Raw genomic sequence first — 13,623 nt, 5'->3', positions numbered from 1 at the left:
AATCACTGGACTGTTTTTGGGAGAAGACATGGCGAGGGGTAGAGCGCACACAACAACACCGAGTCGCAGGAAAGAAATCTGAGTTCTTTTACTCCGTCGTCTTCTCCCCCAAACCCTATGAAGGCGGCAGGGAGATTTTCTTCATCTTGCAGATACAGAGAATGAACTTGAGAGCGCTTAAGCGACTCGCTCAAGGTTACTCCCCTCGTCCATGCAGAGGCGGGAGGCGGGATTCGCATCCAGGTTCTTCTGACTCCAAAGTGGCACGGGTGGTGGGTGGGGCGAGAGGCCGGGCCGGACTGGGGGCGCCTGGAGCCCGCGGAGCCCAGCGAGGGAGCGCGCGGGAGGCCTCTCCGGCCCAGCCCCCGAGCCGGTGGTGCAGCGCCCGCCCCCGATCGCGGGCGCAGACTGGCGGCCGCCTCCGGGCCACGTGGTGCGCGCGGCGGCTCGGGGCTCCCGGGGCTTGGGCGAGCGCAGCGGGCGGCCGGCTGGGCGGAGGAGGCGGGAGCGAGCGCTGCAGCCTGCGACGTCGGGGCCGTGGCCTCCGCTGTCCGCGCGCCACTCGCTGGGTCCCTGCGCCCAGGGCGCACGGTGGAGACGGACGCGGCGGCGCCATGGAGCCGGTGCCCTCTGCCCGTACCGAGCTGCAGTCCCCGCTCCTCGTCAACGCCTCGGACGCCTTCCCCAGCGCGAGCTCCAACGCGTCGGGGCCGCCGGGCGCCCGGAGCGCCTCATCCCTCGCCCTAGCCATCGCCATCACCGCGCTCTACTCCGCTGTGTGCGCCGTGGGGCTGCTGGGCAACGTGCTCGTCATGTTTGGCATCGTCCGGTGAGTCGGCCGAGGGCGCCGCGGGGTTTGGTCCCAGGGTCAGTGTGGACACTACGCTTTGCACACCCGGATCCCCAACCCCCACTTCCTGGGGGTCCTGCATGTCCTGCACAGAGGCCAAGTCCTCTGAGGTGAGGACAGGTCTCATGTGTCTATGTGTGTGTGTGTGTGTGTGTGTGTGTGTGTGTGTGTGTGTGTGTGTGTGCGTGTGTATGCTTGCACTAGCCTAACTACATTACATTTAATCATCCTTGACATTTCTTTGCTTCTGCATCAGGGCAGTGGGGCAGTTTGGCAACACTTTGTGTGTCTGTCACACACAGCTTGTGACCCGGTAATTTGACAGGAGTGTGTATGTTTGGTCCTCTGAAACCTCATAGGGGTGGGCTGAGGTGTACTATACCATGTCTTGGGTCTTCGGAGCATACAGCAGGGACAGGCTCCAGGCTGTGGGGACAGTCCCCAAATCATATTTGGTAGTCGTCTTTTGTGGTTGCTGTAGCAGTGTGGGCTTGTCCCACATCATCAGTTTGTAATTCTGTATGAGACCGTATTTACATTGTTTCTTATTAAACCTCTAAGCGCCTAGGTGAGGGAGACAGCAGGATGCTTTGGGCACCTGTCTTTGCACTGTGTGTTCTCTAATAGAGAGCCCCTGTGGTTCTTGTGGACTGGCCACGGGTTCTCTCTTCCTTTCCCCAGTGGCCATGTGGTCAGGAGCTCTGGCTATGATTCAGGGTAGGCTATCCTCCTTGAGGCCTAGGCTACAGAGCAAGTTCAAGGCCAACTAGAGAATATAGCAAGACCCTGTCTCAAAGGGATGGGGGGAGGAAGAGAGAGAGAGAGAGAGAGAGAGAGAGAGAGAGAGAGAGAGAGAGAGAGAGAGATATGAATAGGCACTTAAGAGACACACTTAATAGATAGCTTGTGTAGCATGCATAAATCCCTGGGTTCAAGCTCTAGCACACCATAAACTGGGTGTTGTGGTCCTTGGCTGTAATCCCAGCCCTGGGGGTATGGAAGCAGAAGGCTCGGAAGCCAGAAGTCATCTTTGGTTACATAGAGAACTGGAATCCAGTCTAGGATAACAGGTTTGGGGTAGAGTGAAATCGGAGAGCACTTGCCTACCAAGGCAACACTGAGTACTGCCTAAGTTAGCAAAGTAAAACGTCTCCATCTCGCTGTACCTGGAGCACAGTGATGTCAGTAAAGCATTCCCCCTCTCACTAAGGTAAGGAAGGGCTCACTCGTAGCAGGCTTTGTAGTATGCAAGGTTTTGGTTGTCCACTCTGTCTGCTGCCAAGGTGCTGGGGGCTGCTGGGAAGAGTTCTCAACCACACCTTTGAACTTGGGGTCACTGAGCCCTGTCTCGTTTAGAGAGGTTCAGTATGTGCCGCTTGCCTTTGCCCCCTCTTGCTCAGATTAGGGGTTCAGTTCTACTTCCAGCCAGAAGACATTCCCGAAAGATGATGCGGTGCAGAGGTAAAGGTCATGGCTGTGGGTCAGGAGGTGCCCAGTTTCTACCCCATCTTCAACGTGTCCAACTGATGTGGCCGTGGCCAGACAGCTCAACTTTCCTGAGTCTGTTTACGTCCTTTGAAAAAGTACGGTGATTACAATAGGCTGTTGGGAAGATTTGATGGAGTGATGCAGGGAACAGCCTAATAGCAGGCACCTGGAATGTACTAGGCCTTCAGTGTTGGGGGCTGGGATTAGCCAGCACACCAGCAGCTTCTGTCTCCTGTCCTGCAAGGGTGCACATTTGGTCAACAATTAAAATCGCTGGTGTTAATCATTGCTACGCCTGTTCAGCCTCAGGGTTTGGTTTTTGTTTTTTGACACAGCCTTGGTTGGTCTGAAACTCACTGTGTAGAACCAGGCTGGCCTTGAAGTCATCTGTAGAGATCCACCTGTCTTGGCCTCCTGAGTGCTGCAATTAAAGGTGTGCACCACCACACCTGGCCATCAGAGCGTTTGATGTCCAGACTGAGCACTAGCCTCAGGTGGCCGCTAGCTTCTAACAGCCGTACTCCAGGGTCCCGAGGTTAGATGCTACCCCAGGATCAAATGCAGCTTCCTAGGGCTTTGAGATCCAGGGCAGGGACTTGATTTAGCCAGAGGAGGCGATACCTGGACTGCGTGGTGAGGGAGTAGCTGCAGTTGGCTGTGTGGTGAGGTGGGGCGGGGCATCTCAGGCAGAGGAACAACGTTGACGGTGAGAGGGTGAGAGGTCCGGTAGGGAGCAGGGAGTTTCACCTGGAGTCTGGGGGGGTCAGAAGGTGGAGAGGCTGCAGGACAAAGGCATAAAAAGCTTTGACAGTGGTGTCCTTCTCCTCGGGGTTGTTGGAGGCTTCTGCTGTATTTTGAGCCTTGGGAGCCAGTGATGCGTCTACCAACTTACTCCCTGCCTTCCAGAATGCCCAAGAGGGTGCAGATGCTGGGGGAGTTCCGGAGACACTAGGCAACAGAAGGAATTGATGGGTGTGTGTGTGTGAGAACTTGAGGAGAGTCTTGGAGACAGGCCAGGGTGGCTGTGGTAGGGACAGACAGTGTGCTGGGGCTCTGGCTGCTAGTCTGGATGTGGAATTGGAGTCTGGACAGGTTCTTGGCACCATGCTAAGGCCAGCCATGCTAGGAAATCAGGGGGTGTCTGGGGACGGGGAGATCTGTGAAGAATGGTGGTCAAGAGGTGGTAAATGGTGGTGGTAAAGGGGTGGACTAGGTGGGCAGAGAGTGAGTATGGGGGAATTGGAGGCTGGTGCCAGGCAATGGGAGGAGTCCTGTGACCCTGGACAGGTAACCCAAACCCTTGCCTCCAGCCTCCACGGCCCCTCTCTGGAACTCAAGCCCGTTAGACCTAACAGGATGACAGAAACTGGACCGGTGGCTTGGGTGAAACCAAACAGGAAGAGGGCAGAACGAACAGCTGCCAGGGCCGGCTGGCCTTGCCCAGAATCTGCCATTTCCTAGGTCTTAGGATCATTCCCTGGGGAGTGTGTGTGACTCACAGACCCAGCAGAGTGAGTGGGAGGAGTCACCAAGGACACCGAGACTCTCCGGAGCTTCTCCTTGGCTCCAGGGCTTCTCCAACCTGCACCGCGTTCTGCAGTGGGACTTTCTCTGTTCTCATTCAGAGCCCAGGACACGGGCTCAGACGCAGCAGTGCCTCTCACTGCAGAGGAGTATAGGAGTCACAAGCTCAGCTTTTGTCTGTGACAGGGTCGCCTGTAGCCCAGGCTGGCCCCAACTTGCTGTGTAGTTGAGGACGAAGGTGGAGCATCTCATTTTCCTGTCTTTACTCCACCAAGTGCTGGGTTCCAGACAAGCACACCCAGTTTAGACTCAGGTCTTTCTGAGCCCCCAAACCATCCTTAACCACTCTGCCTGTGTAGGCTTGAGGTGCATGCAGAGTGGAAGTCAGGGCTGTGCAAATCTCTGAGGCCTCTGTGCGTGATACCAGAAGCTGAAAGCCCAAATATCAGGGCAGACTGACATTATCGCTCTGGGCCTCAGTGTTCTGCTCTGTGGAATGGGAGGGTGATAGACCCTCGAAGGATGAGTATGAGGAGATCATGGGGCACGAACGGGCACCAGGTGTTTAGTAAGCCTCTCAGAAGCAATTTCTGTAAATCTGGCTGTGGGGGAGGGGTAAGGCTCACCTCTCATTCACCCTTTTGACGTTTATTAAGCTTCGGAGTAGCTCTGGGTGGATGCTACTGGGAAAGTTTATCAGGTCAATTTTAGAAGCTTTCTTTTATAATAAAGATAACTAGATAGTTACTTCAGGACCTAAGGAGACATTCCAGCAGAGGGTGATATTACCCATAATCCTACTGCAGAGAAAAGCTTAGTCATTTATGTGTATTTCTTTCCCATCTCTGCTTCTGTACACACACACAAACACACAGAGACACATACATAAACATACACAGACACACAGACACAAGCACAGACACATACATAAACACACGTACATACTTATCTTTATGAAATTAGGATCACGTAGGGAAATCAGGATCCAGGTATACGGATTTTGTAAGACGTGTGTGTGTGTGTGTGTGTGTGTGTGTGTGTGTGTGTGTGTGTGTGTAGGTAATGGAGGGCTTTTACAGTGGCCCACACGGTCCTTCAGCTTTTGACCATCTTGCCTTCTAAGCTAGCCTGAGATACAGAATTGAAATCTTGTTTCAAATTAACAAAACCAAAGAGAGAGGGAAAACCATTTTTAAAAAGCCACCACGGGGCTGGACAGATGGCTCAGTGGTTAAGAGCTCTGGCTGCTCTTCTAGAGGACCCAGGTTCAGTTCCCAGCCCCTGCTTGGCAGCTGACAACTGTCTGTAACTCCAGTTCCAAAGGATTCGACTGACTCCCCCTTCTGGCCTGTGAGGGTACTGCATGAGTACAGGGCAAAGACGCTAGCTGCCACGGAAGATGAAAGCAAATATATATATATTTAAAAGCCCACGGATTTGGGTTTGGTTTTTGAGACAGAGTTTCTCTGTGTAGCCCTGACTGTTCTGGATCTCACTCTGTAGCCCAGGCTGGCCTCAAACTCACAGAGATCCTCCTGCTTCTGCCTCCCAAGTGCTGGGATTGAAGGCTCTACCTACCACCAGGTTCTATTTTTATTTTTTAAAGATCTATTTATTTTATAAGCATTTGCCTTCATGAATGTATGTGCATGCCCGATGTCCAAGGGGATTAGAAGAGGGTGTCAGATCTCCTGGACCTGGGGTTAATGGGTGGTTGTGAACCTCCACGTGGGTGCTGGGAACCCAGCCTGGGTCCCTCTGCAGCTCCAACAGTGCTTTTAACCTTGGAGCCAACTTCCCAGTCCTATCATCCTAATTTTCTTCCATGTTTCAAAATTAGGTTTATTTGTTTAATTGTATGTGTGTTTTGCTTGCATGCTTGTATGTGCACCACATCCATGCCTGGTGCCCGTGGAGGCCAGGAGAGGGCATCACATCCTCTGAAACTGCAGTTACAGGAGGTTGGGAACCACCCAGTGGGTGCTGGGAATCCAGCCTGGGGCCTGCAGGAACAAGCGCTCTTAAGTGCTGAGCCATCTGTCCAGGGTAGAGGGAGCCAGTTGGGGTCTTCTTTTTAATCTGTTTGTTTGTTTGTTTCTGGTGTGTGTGTGTATGGATGTATGCCATATATGTGGGGGTGCTTGAGGAGGCCAGAAGAGGGTATCAGATCCCCCTGGAGCTGGAGTTACAGGCAGTTGTGAACTGCCGGATGTGGGAACTGAACTTGGATCCTCTGGGAGAGCAACAAGGGCTCCTGACCACTGAGCTACCTCTCCCCAGCCCCTCATTTCTCCCACCATCATGGCAATCTAGATGGCACTCCTAGGAGTATTTTGAGTAAGTGGGGTTGTACATCCCTCCCACTGTTTCTGTACAGACCCCTGCACCCCCAGTCAGAGCCTCTTCTCTTTGTTTGGTTGGTTGGTTGGTTGGTTTGTTTTTCCAGACAGGGTTTCTCTGTGTAGTTTTGGTGCCTGTCTGGGATCTCGCTCTGTAGACCAGGCTGGCCTTGAACTCACAGATATCAGCCTGCCTCTGCCTCCCGGGTGCTGGGATTAAAGGTATGCGCCACCACAGCCCGGCCCAGTCAGAGCTCTTTAAGGATGACCTGGCTGCCGCCCTGTAAGGAGGTTCCTCTTGCTGAAGGGATAAAGCAGATTCTAGAAAGCCCCTGGGTGCAAGTGTGGTGTCAGAGATTCAGATAGATGGAGAAAGATAAGACAAGCAAAAATCCAGGCCTCCCCCACCCCAGCTGGGATTGAGAGAGCGAGTCTCCATGGGCTGTGACCTCAGGGCTCATCCTGCACACATACACCCCTGCCAGATGTCTGGACTTTGAGAGGCAAGGGCAAAGCATGATTTCATTAAACTCAGGGTCCTGGGACTTTGAAATCAAATTGGCTCCCCAGAATATCTTCCCAGCACAGGAAGGAGGGTAATCGCAGGGTAGAGCAGAAAGCCTGGCTTAAATTAGCGAGTTACCAGCAAGCAGGCTGTTGCGCCCCGTTTCGGTTGGGGGCTGTGGGGTGGGGTGGGGTTGGCTGCCTGTGTTCTACTGATTCATAGCTTCCAGCACAGCTGCAGAAATCAGCGGCTTTGTCTCAGGCCTGGAAGGGTGTGTGAAGAAGCAGCTTGTCCTCTGCAGTCTTCCTGTCTCTGTGACGAGTGAAAAGAAGGAGCCTTCAGCTTCGAAGTCCTACTAGGTCAGAAGTCCTACTGCCAGAGGCCGAGTGGTTAAGAACCCTTGCTGAGCCTGAGCTGGGCCGTGGTGGCTCGTGCTTTTAATCTTGGTACTCAGGAGGCAGAGGCAGGTTGGTCTCTGAGTTTGAGGCTGCCTGGTTGGTCCACGGAGAGAGTTTCAGGGCAGACAGGGGCTACCTTGTCTCAAAAAACCAAAAACCAACCAAACAAACAAACAAAAAAGCCCAACCTAAACAACAACAGCAACAAACCTTGCTGCTTTTCCAGAGAATGCAAGTTTGGTCCTTAGCACCCAACTTGACAGCTCACAGTTCCCTGTAACTCCGGCCCCAGGGAATCTGACAGGGAATCTTCTGGCCTCTACAGACTCCTATACACATGTGTGAGCACACACACACACACACACACACACACACACACACACACACACACACACTCAGAGAGAGAGATATACACACCATTTTTTAAAAAAATATTTTACTATTTTTATTTATGTGTATTATATTTACCCAGCATGTGTGTCTGTACTACTCACAAGGCTGGTGTCATCAGAGCATCAGAAAGAGCATCAGATCTTCTGAAACTGGAGTCACAGATGGTTGTGAGCCATCGTGTGGGTGGCTGGGAAACCCAAGCCCTCTGGAAGAGCAGCCAGTGCTTTTAAACTCTAGGCCAACTCTCCAGCCCCACACCCCTTTTAAAAAAAAAATCTTAAAGTCAACAACAAAAACCTCAGCTGGACTCTTGCCTTTGATCCAGTATTTGGGAGGCAGAGGCAGGCAGATCTCTGTGAGTGCCAGGCCAGCCAGGACTACATAGTTCAACCCTGTCTCACAACGGACCCCAAAACAACTGCAGCAGAGGAAGGGTATGCCTCCTTCCAAAGCTTGAAGATGTGGAGAACTGTGGTGGAACACTTACTTTATTAATTAAAAAAATTAAGAATTACATTGATTTAAAGGTTGGAGAGATGGTGGGGGCGCACGCCTTTAATCCCAGCACTCAGGAGGCAGAGGCTGGCGGATCTCTGTGAGTTCGAGGCCAGCCTGGTCTACAGAGTGAGATCCAGGAAAGACGCAAAGCTACACACACAGGAACCCTGTCACAAACAAACAAACAAACAAACAAAAACCAAAAAAAAAAAAAAAAAAAAAACAAAACCAAAACCAAAAACAAAAAGCCAGGAAAACAAAAAAGGTTGGGAAGATGGCTCAGTGATTAGGAGTGATTAGTGCTTGCTACTCTAATAGAGGACTCAGGTTAGGTTCCCAGCACCCACTCGGGGATTCACAACTTCCTGTAAGTTCAGTTCCAAGGGATCTGACTTCCTCTTCAGGCCTCCATGGGCTGCTGCACACACATGGTGCACATAAATTCACACAGGCACAACACATACATACACATAAATAGCATTTTTATTAAAGTGTACTTTTTTACTTATTGCGTGTGGGGAGGCATGCATAAAAGGAAGGGAGAAGAAAGAAAAGAAAAAGGAAGAGGTTCTTGAGACGGGGAGACAGCTCAGCCGTTCAGAGCACTGACTGCTCTTCCAGAGGACCTGGATTCAATTCCCAGCATCCACATGGTGGCTCACAACTGTTTGTAATTCTAGTTCCAGGAGATTGGATGCCCTCTCTGGCCTCCACGGGCACTGGGTACACATGTGGTACAAAGAACATACATACAGGCAAAACACCCTACACAAAAATACCAATAAATAATCGAGGTAAAATTTTAACAAGAAGAAGATTAAAAATGTAAAAGAAGTGGGTTCTTATAAAAATTTATTTGTGACAGAGTCTCACTTAGGCCACACTGCCCTCTGACGCCCTATGTAACGGGATGGACCTGACTTTCCTCCCAAACCTCCAAAGTGGAAGTCCTGGCATCACAGCTGTAGCAGCACAATTTCCAGCAGAGCTGGAAATGCATAGTGCAGTCCTGGGGGCTGCTGACACCATCATCCAGACATGGCTGGAGAGGCATGTGTCTGGGAGATGGTGTCAGCAGCCTGCCCCCAGGACTTCTTCAGAGGCAGCTGAATGGGTCCAGATCCAGGTCTCTGAGTTCAGCTGGCTGAGTCTGTTTTCTCACCTGTGAACTGGGCATCGCAGTCCAATGCCTGCATTGCCAGCAGGTGGGACCCTCCCATCCGCGGCTTTTCCTGGTTCTGAGGCACCCCTCCAGATGATGGGACAAAACAGTGACAGGCACGCAGTCCCTGCCTTCCGGGAGCTGCCGTTCTAGTGGAGAAAAGGTAGACAATGAACTAGCCAACAGAAGACCAGGCACAGGGCTAGGGACGCAGTTCAGTTGGAAGAGTGCTTGCCTGGTGTGCTAGGAGGCCCTGGGTTCAAATCCTAGGCCGTCACCGGCCATGAGTGGTGGTGGACAGTTGCCGTCTCAGCCCTAGGGAAGTGACGTTCAGAAGGTCAGGCGGTGGGGGCTAAACTAACACCATCCACGGACAATGAATCAAGGAAGCTAGAACAGGCATGGGAGATGCCGTGGCGGCGGTGGCGGCAGAGGCGGCGGCAGGGATGCAGCAGGTGAGCAGAGGCCCGTTGCTAGGAGGGAGAATGTTTCGGGCAGAAGGTGGTCATGATGCTTGTGTGACCTCAGCACTGAGCCTGACCCCTACAGGAAGAGTTGGTCCTCCGATGCCGGTGGGCTGGCTGCCCAGCACTTTGATTAAGTGAAGAGAGAGGCTGGTGCTCCTGGCTGAGCCAGATGACCCTGCAGGACCTGTGGGGGGAACATCTGCTTCCCTTGGTTAGAAACGCTTATCCTGTCAGAGTGCCCTGTGTCTGGTGATTTTCCACGGCTCCCCGAAGGAGCAAGCAGAGCTGCTAGATGAGCAGGTAGCTATGAGACGCTCATCCTACTTCCTGAGGCCTCGTCACCCCAGGCCACCCAGGGCGGCCTAGCAAAGCCCAGTGTATGGCCTTGGCAAAAGCGAACATTAAAGTCATCCCAGCTTTCCCGTGCGGCTCCTAGCTGAAGATCAGAGACACAAACTCTCTCTTAATCTGACACTCCTGTTTAGTAGGAACAGTTTAATGTGCCCATTTCACAGGCAAGTAAGCCAAGGCTCAAAGAGGAGAGACATTGGCCTGAGGACACTTTGTCAGTGTCTGATGGCAAAGTCCCTTCTCTCTTGACATCCTGTCATGATGGCTTTTATAACCGTGACCCCCACCCCCCCAGCACAGCCCATGTCCTTTTCTGTGTGAGGGGTGAGGAGACCTCAATTCACTGGCCCTGAGCTTAGCCTGAGTCTTTATTAGTTCTGCTTCTATCATTGAAAAAGAGCCCATGGGCTGCCGTGCTAGGGGGCTCCTGTAGTTGTGGGGTGCGGGTAGGTAAGTCTGGTAGAGTGGTCGCTGGAGGTTGGAAAGCCTCCAGCAAAGCTGGTGAGATTCCACAGGAGATTGAGTCTTCTTCCAGGGGGAGGGGAAGGTCTCAGTGTTGTTCTAAAACAATCTAATTCAATTCATTTTTATGGGGGAGGGGCACATTCCACAGCATGGATCAGAGGACATCTTCGTGGACTCAGTTCTTCCACCTTTACCTGGGTTCCGAGAAGCAAACTCAGGTTGTCAGGCTTGCATTGTTGGGAGGCAGGCAGGCACCTTTACCCTCTGAGCCATCTCAGAGGCCCTTAGCGGTGTCCTGAAGGCCTTGTAACTGATCACACTGGGGATCCTGATGATTAAGGTTAATCTCCTTTACTTGACTCAGCTGATTATAAAAGTCCTTCCCAGCCATACCTGAGATCATAGCTGGATACTGCAGTATGGCTGAACTCTTAGATGAGGCTGTGTGGCCTCAGGCGAGTTCCTTTGCTTCTCTGAACCTCACTCTCCCAGCTTCCTAGTTCTGGGGCAGTGCTCACTGTCGCTGATTTTTGTCAGGATTAAATGCAATGACATTATTCAAGTGCCTCCTTGTTACTATCACTTAGAAGAGAGGGACAAAGAACTTTCTAGTTTTGTCAGTCGATGGCTGGGAAGAGCTGCATTGAGTTTAGGAACACTGTCCCCCTTTTAAAAGAGGTTCAGAATTTGTAGCCAGGCAGTGGTGGCACACGACTTTAATACCAGCACTGGGGAGGCAGAGGCAGGCGGAGCTCTGTGAGTTCAAGGCCAGCCTGGTCTACAGAGTGAGATCCAGGACAGGCACCAAAACAACACAGAGAAACCCTCTCTCAAAAAACCAAAACCAAAACCAAAGCAGCAACAACAACAAAAAGAACTTGCCGTGTAGACCAGGCTGGCCTTGAACTCATAGAGATCCATTTGCCTCTGCTTCCTGAGAGCTGGGATTAAAGGCAGGCACCACCACACCTGTCTGGCCTCACACTCTTCCAGGATTATAGGTGGGTGCCATACATCCTCTTAAGATGCCAGGATCCATCTTATGCACCCCCTATGCCCTTATCTAACCCTGTTTACCTCTTAAAGCCCCTGTATCTTCCACCAAACACCTTATTTGGCTGTTTCCACCCTCTGAATACCAAACTCACAGTGGGAATTTTCGACATGTGAAGCCTTGGGAGACACCTTCAGACAACAGCAGAGACAAGAGACAAGAATGTGTGCTCATCAGGCTGGGGAGATGGTTCAGCACCCACCCCAAAGCTGCTTCTGAACCCCTGTGCTGGACAGAGGCATAGATGGCAGATCCCAGCCTAGCTGAAAGGGTGAACTCCAAGTTCATTGAGATATCCTGTTCCAAAAAATAAGGTGGAGAGCAACAGAGGAAGATCCTGGAAGTTGACCTCTGACCTCCACATAAACATTTTCTCTGTCTCTCTGTCTCTCTGTCTCTCTCTCCCTCTCTCTCCCTCTCTCTCTCTCTCTCTCTCTCTCTCTCTCTCACACACACACACACACACACACACACACACACAGTCAATAAGTAAGGTTTTATAGTGGTCCTGGCGCTGTTTGTTCTCTCTCTCTGGCTTCTCCTCCCCTTCTGGCTTCTCTCCTCCCTCCCTCCCTCCCTCCCTCCCTCCCTCCCTCCCTCTCTCTCTCCCTCTCTCAGGCTTCTCCTCCCTTTCTGGCTTCTCTTCCCTTTCCCTCTGGCTTCCCGTAGAGAGCAGAAACTGCTTCCTCCATTCTCTGTGCTGTTCCTAGCTCCTGACCCTAAGAAGCCATTGTTAATAGTTCTTTAATCTCTAACTGGTACTTGGTTCTCTCTGTAGAGTCGCCGAGCTCTGCAATAGAAAGCCACAGCCACCAGATAAAAGGGAAGTAAGATGTTAGAATAGCAGGTTGCTGTCCCTCCAGGGCAACCCCTGTCCTCTCACTTAGGAAGGAATTCTTTCCCCCAGGGAGCTCTCTCTGATGGCGGCAGTGACCCCTGTGTCCCCCCATCAAGGCAGGGACCACATACTGTTCCTTCTTCCTCCTCAACATCCTTCCTTTCAGGTGCTGGGTGTCTAACCCTGGGCCTCACACATGCTAGGCCACTGTCCCACCACTGAAGCACACCTGAGCCTCCATGCACTGTTTCAAACACCCTAGTACTCATCTGTCTGTCTGTCTGTCCCATAAGTAGGTGTGGCGTGGGGGACATACAGTTTGTAGGAAGGTCATGCCTTGTTTGTGGAGACCCAGACACTGATTACCACACTGAAGGTCTCTCTGTACACACACACACACACACACACACACACACACACACACACACACACACACACACACCCCAGCCTGATATCATAGCATCAGCCTCAAGAACCAACCGTCTTGGTTTTTGAGATAAACCCTCTCACTGGAAGCTGGAGCGCAAAGCCTTGGCTTAGGCAGGCGGGCTGCCCGGCAAGTCCCAGCAAATCTGTCTTGCCTCCTCGGCACCACCACACCTGGTTTGTTCCTGGGGCGCCTGGGGATTGAACTCAGATCCTCACGCTTCTACAGAAAGCACTTTGCTAATGAGCCATTTCCCCAGCCCCGGATTCTGCTCTCTTGGAACTCCCATGATTTCTGGATACAGTCCGCCCCACAATCCAGCCACCCTTACGCAGAGTCAAAGATCAGGGAATGAGAGCTCTTTGAGTGTGCTCTGGGTCTCCAACAGAAGCTAGGCCTTTGGCCTAGTTATCGCTAAGTATAGCCTGGCTGGTCTCCCCTCTCATGTTCGACTCAGGGGCCCTTTATTTCCACGTTCCAGCCGTCCTCTTCTCCTGTGATAAGCTCACTGGGCTTCATTATAATTAACCACTTTCCTTCCTCCGGCTCTGCCAAAACCGAGACAGCTAATTAATTTCTGGCCAAGCGCCATCCCTCTTAAATGGTGGGCAGGGACACAGCTTGCAGCCCTGGCTGTCCAGGCAGGCTTGTTTTGTCCTTTGAGAGAGCAATCACCCTTTGTCTGCAAATAGAGGGAGCTCCAGCTGGACCCCTGGCTGCTGGCAGTTGCAATGTTGACTGTTCTTTGTTCCCCCACAATGCACCCAGCCTTTGGGATCCCTGTGGTCACACTGCCTCTGAGCCTTCATCTGTAAAACAGAGGGGTTGAGTCCACCCCAGGGAGAAGGTTAGGGGTAGTGGTTA

The 13,623-nt window shown here is 52.1% G+C and overlaps 1 protein-coding gene across 1 annotated transcript in view; it reads left to right on the top strand.

Moving 5' to 3' along the window:
• The first annotated feature begins 401 nt into the window (after positions 1-401).
• Positions 402-13,623, top strand: part of Oprd1 (opioid receptor delta 1) — a 38,158-nt gene continuing 24,936 nt past the window's right edge. Inside the window, exon 1 of the mRNA XM_006975579.4 lies at positions 402-829. Coding sequence (XP_006975641.1) covers positions 615-829 — 215 coding nt within the window. The 5' untranslated portion in view covers positions 402-614. The remainder of the gene's footprint in view (positions 830-13,623) is intronic.

The sequence above is a fragment of the Peromyscus maniculatus genome, chromosome 2 (assembly GCF_049852395.1).
Source record: "Peromyscus maniculatus bairdii isolate BWxNUB_F1_BW_parent chromosome 2, HU_Pman_BW_mat_3.1, whole genome shotgun sequence".
NCBI classification, from domain to species: Eukaryota; Metazoa; Chordata; class Mammalia; order Rodentia; family Cricetidae; genus Peromyscus; species Peromyscus maniculatus.
Note: the sequence above shows the minus strand (reverse complement) of the source record. Positions and strands in the feature narration are given on the sequence as shown.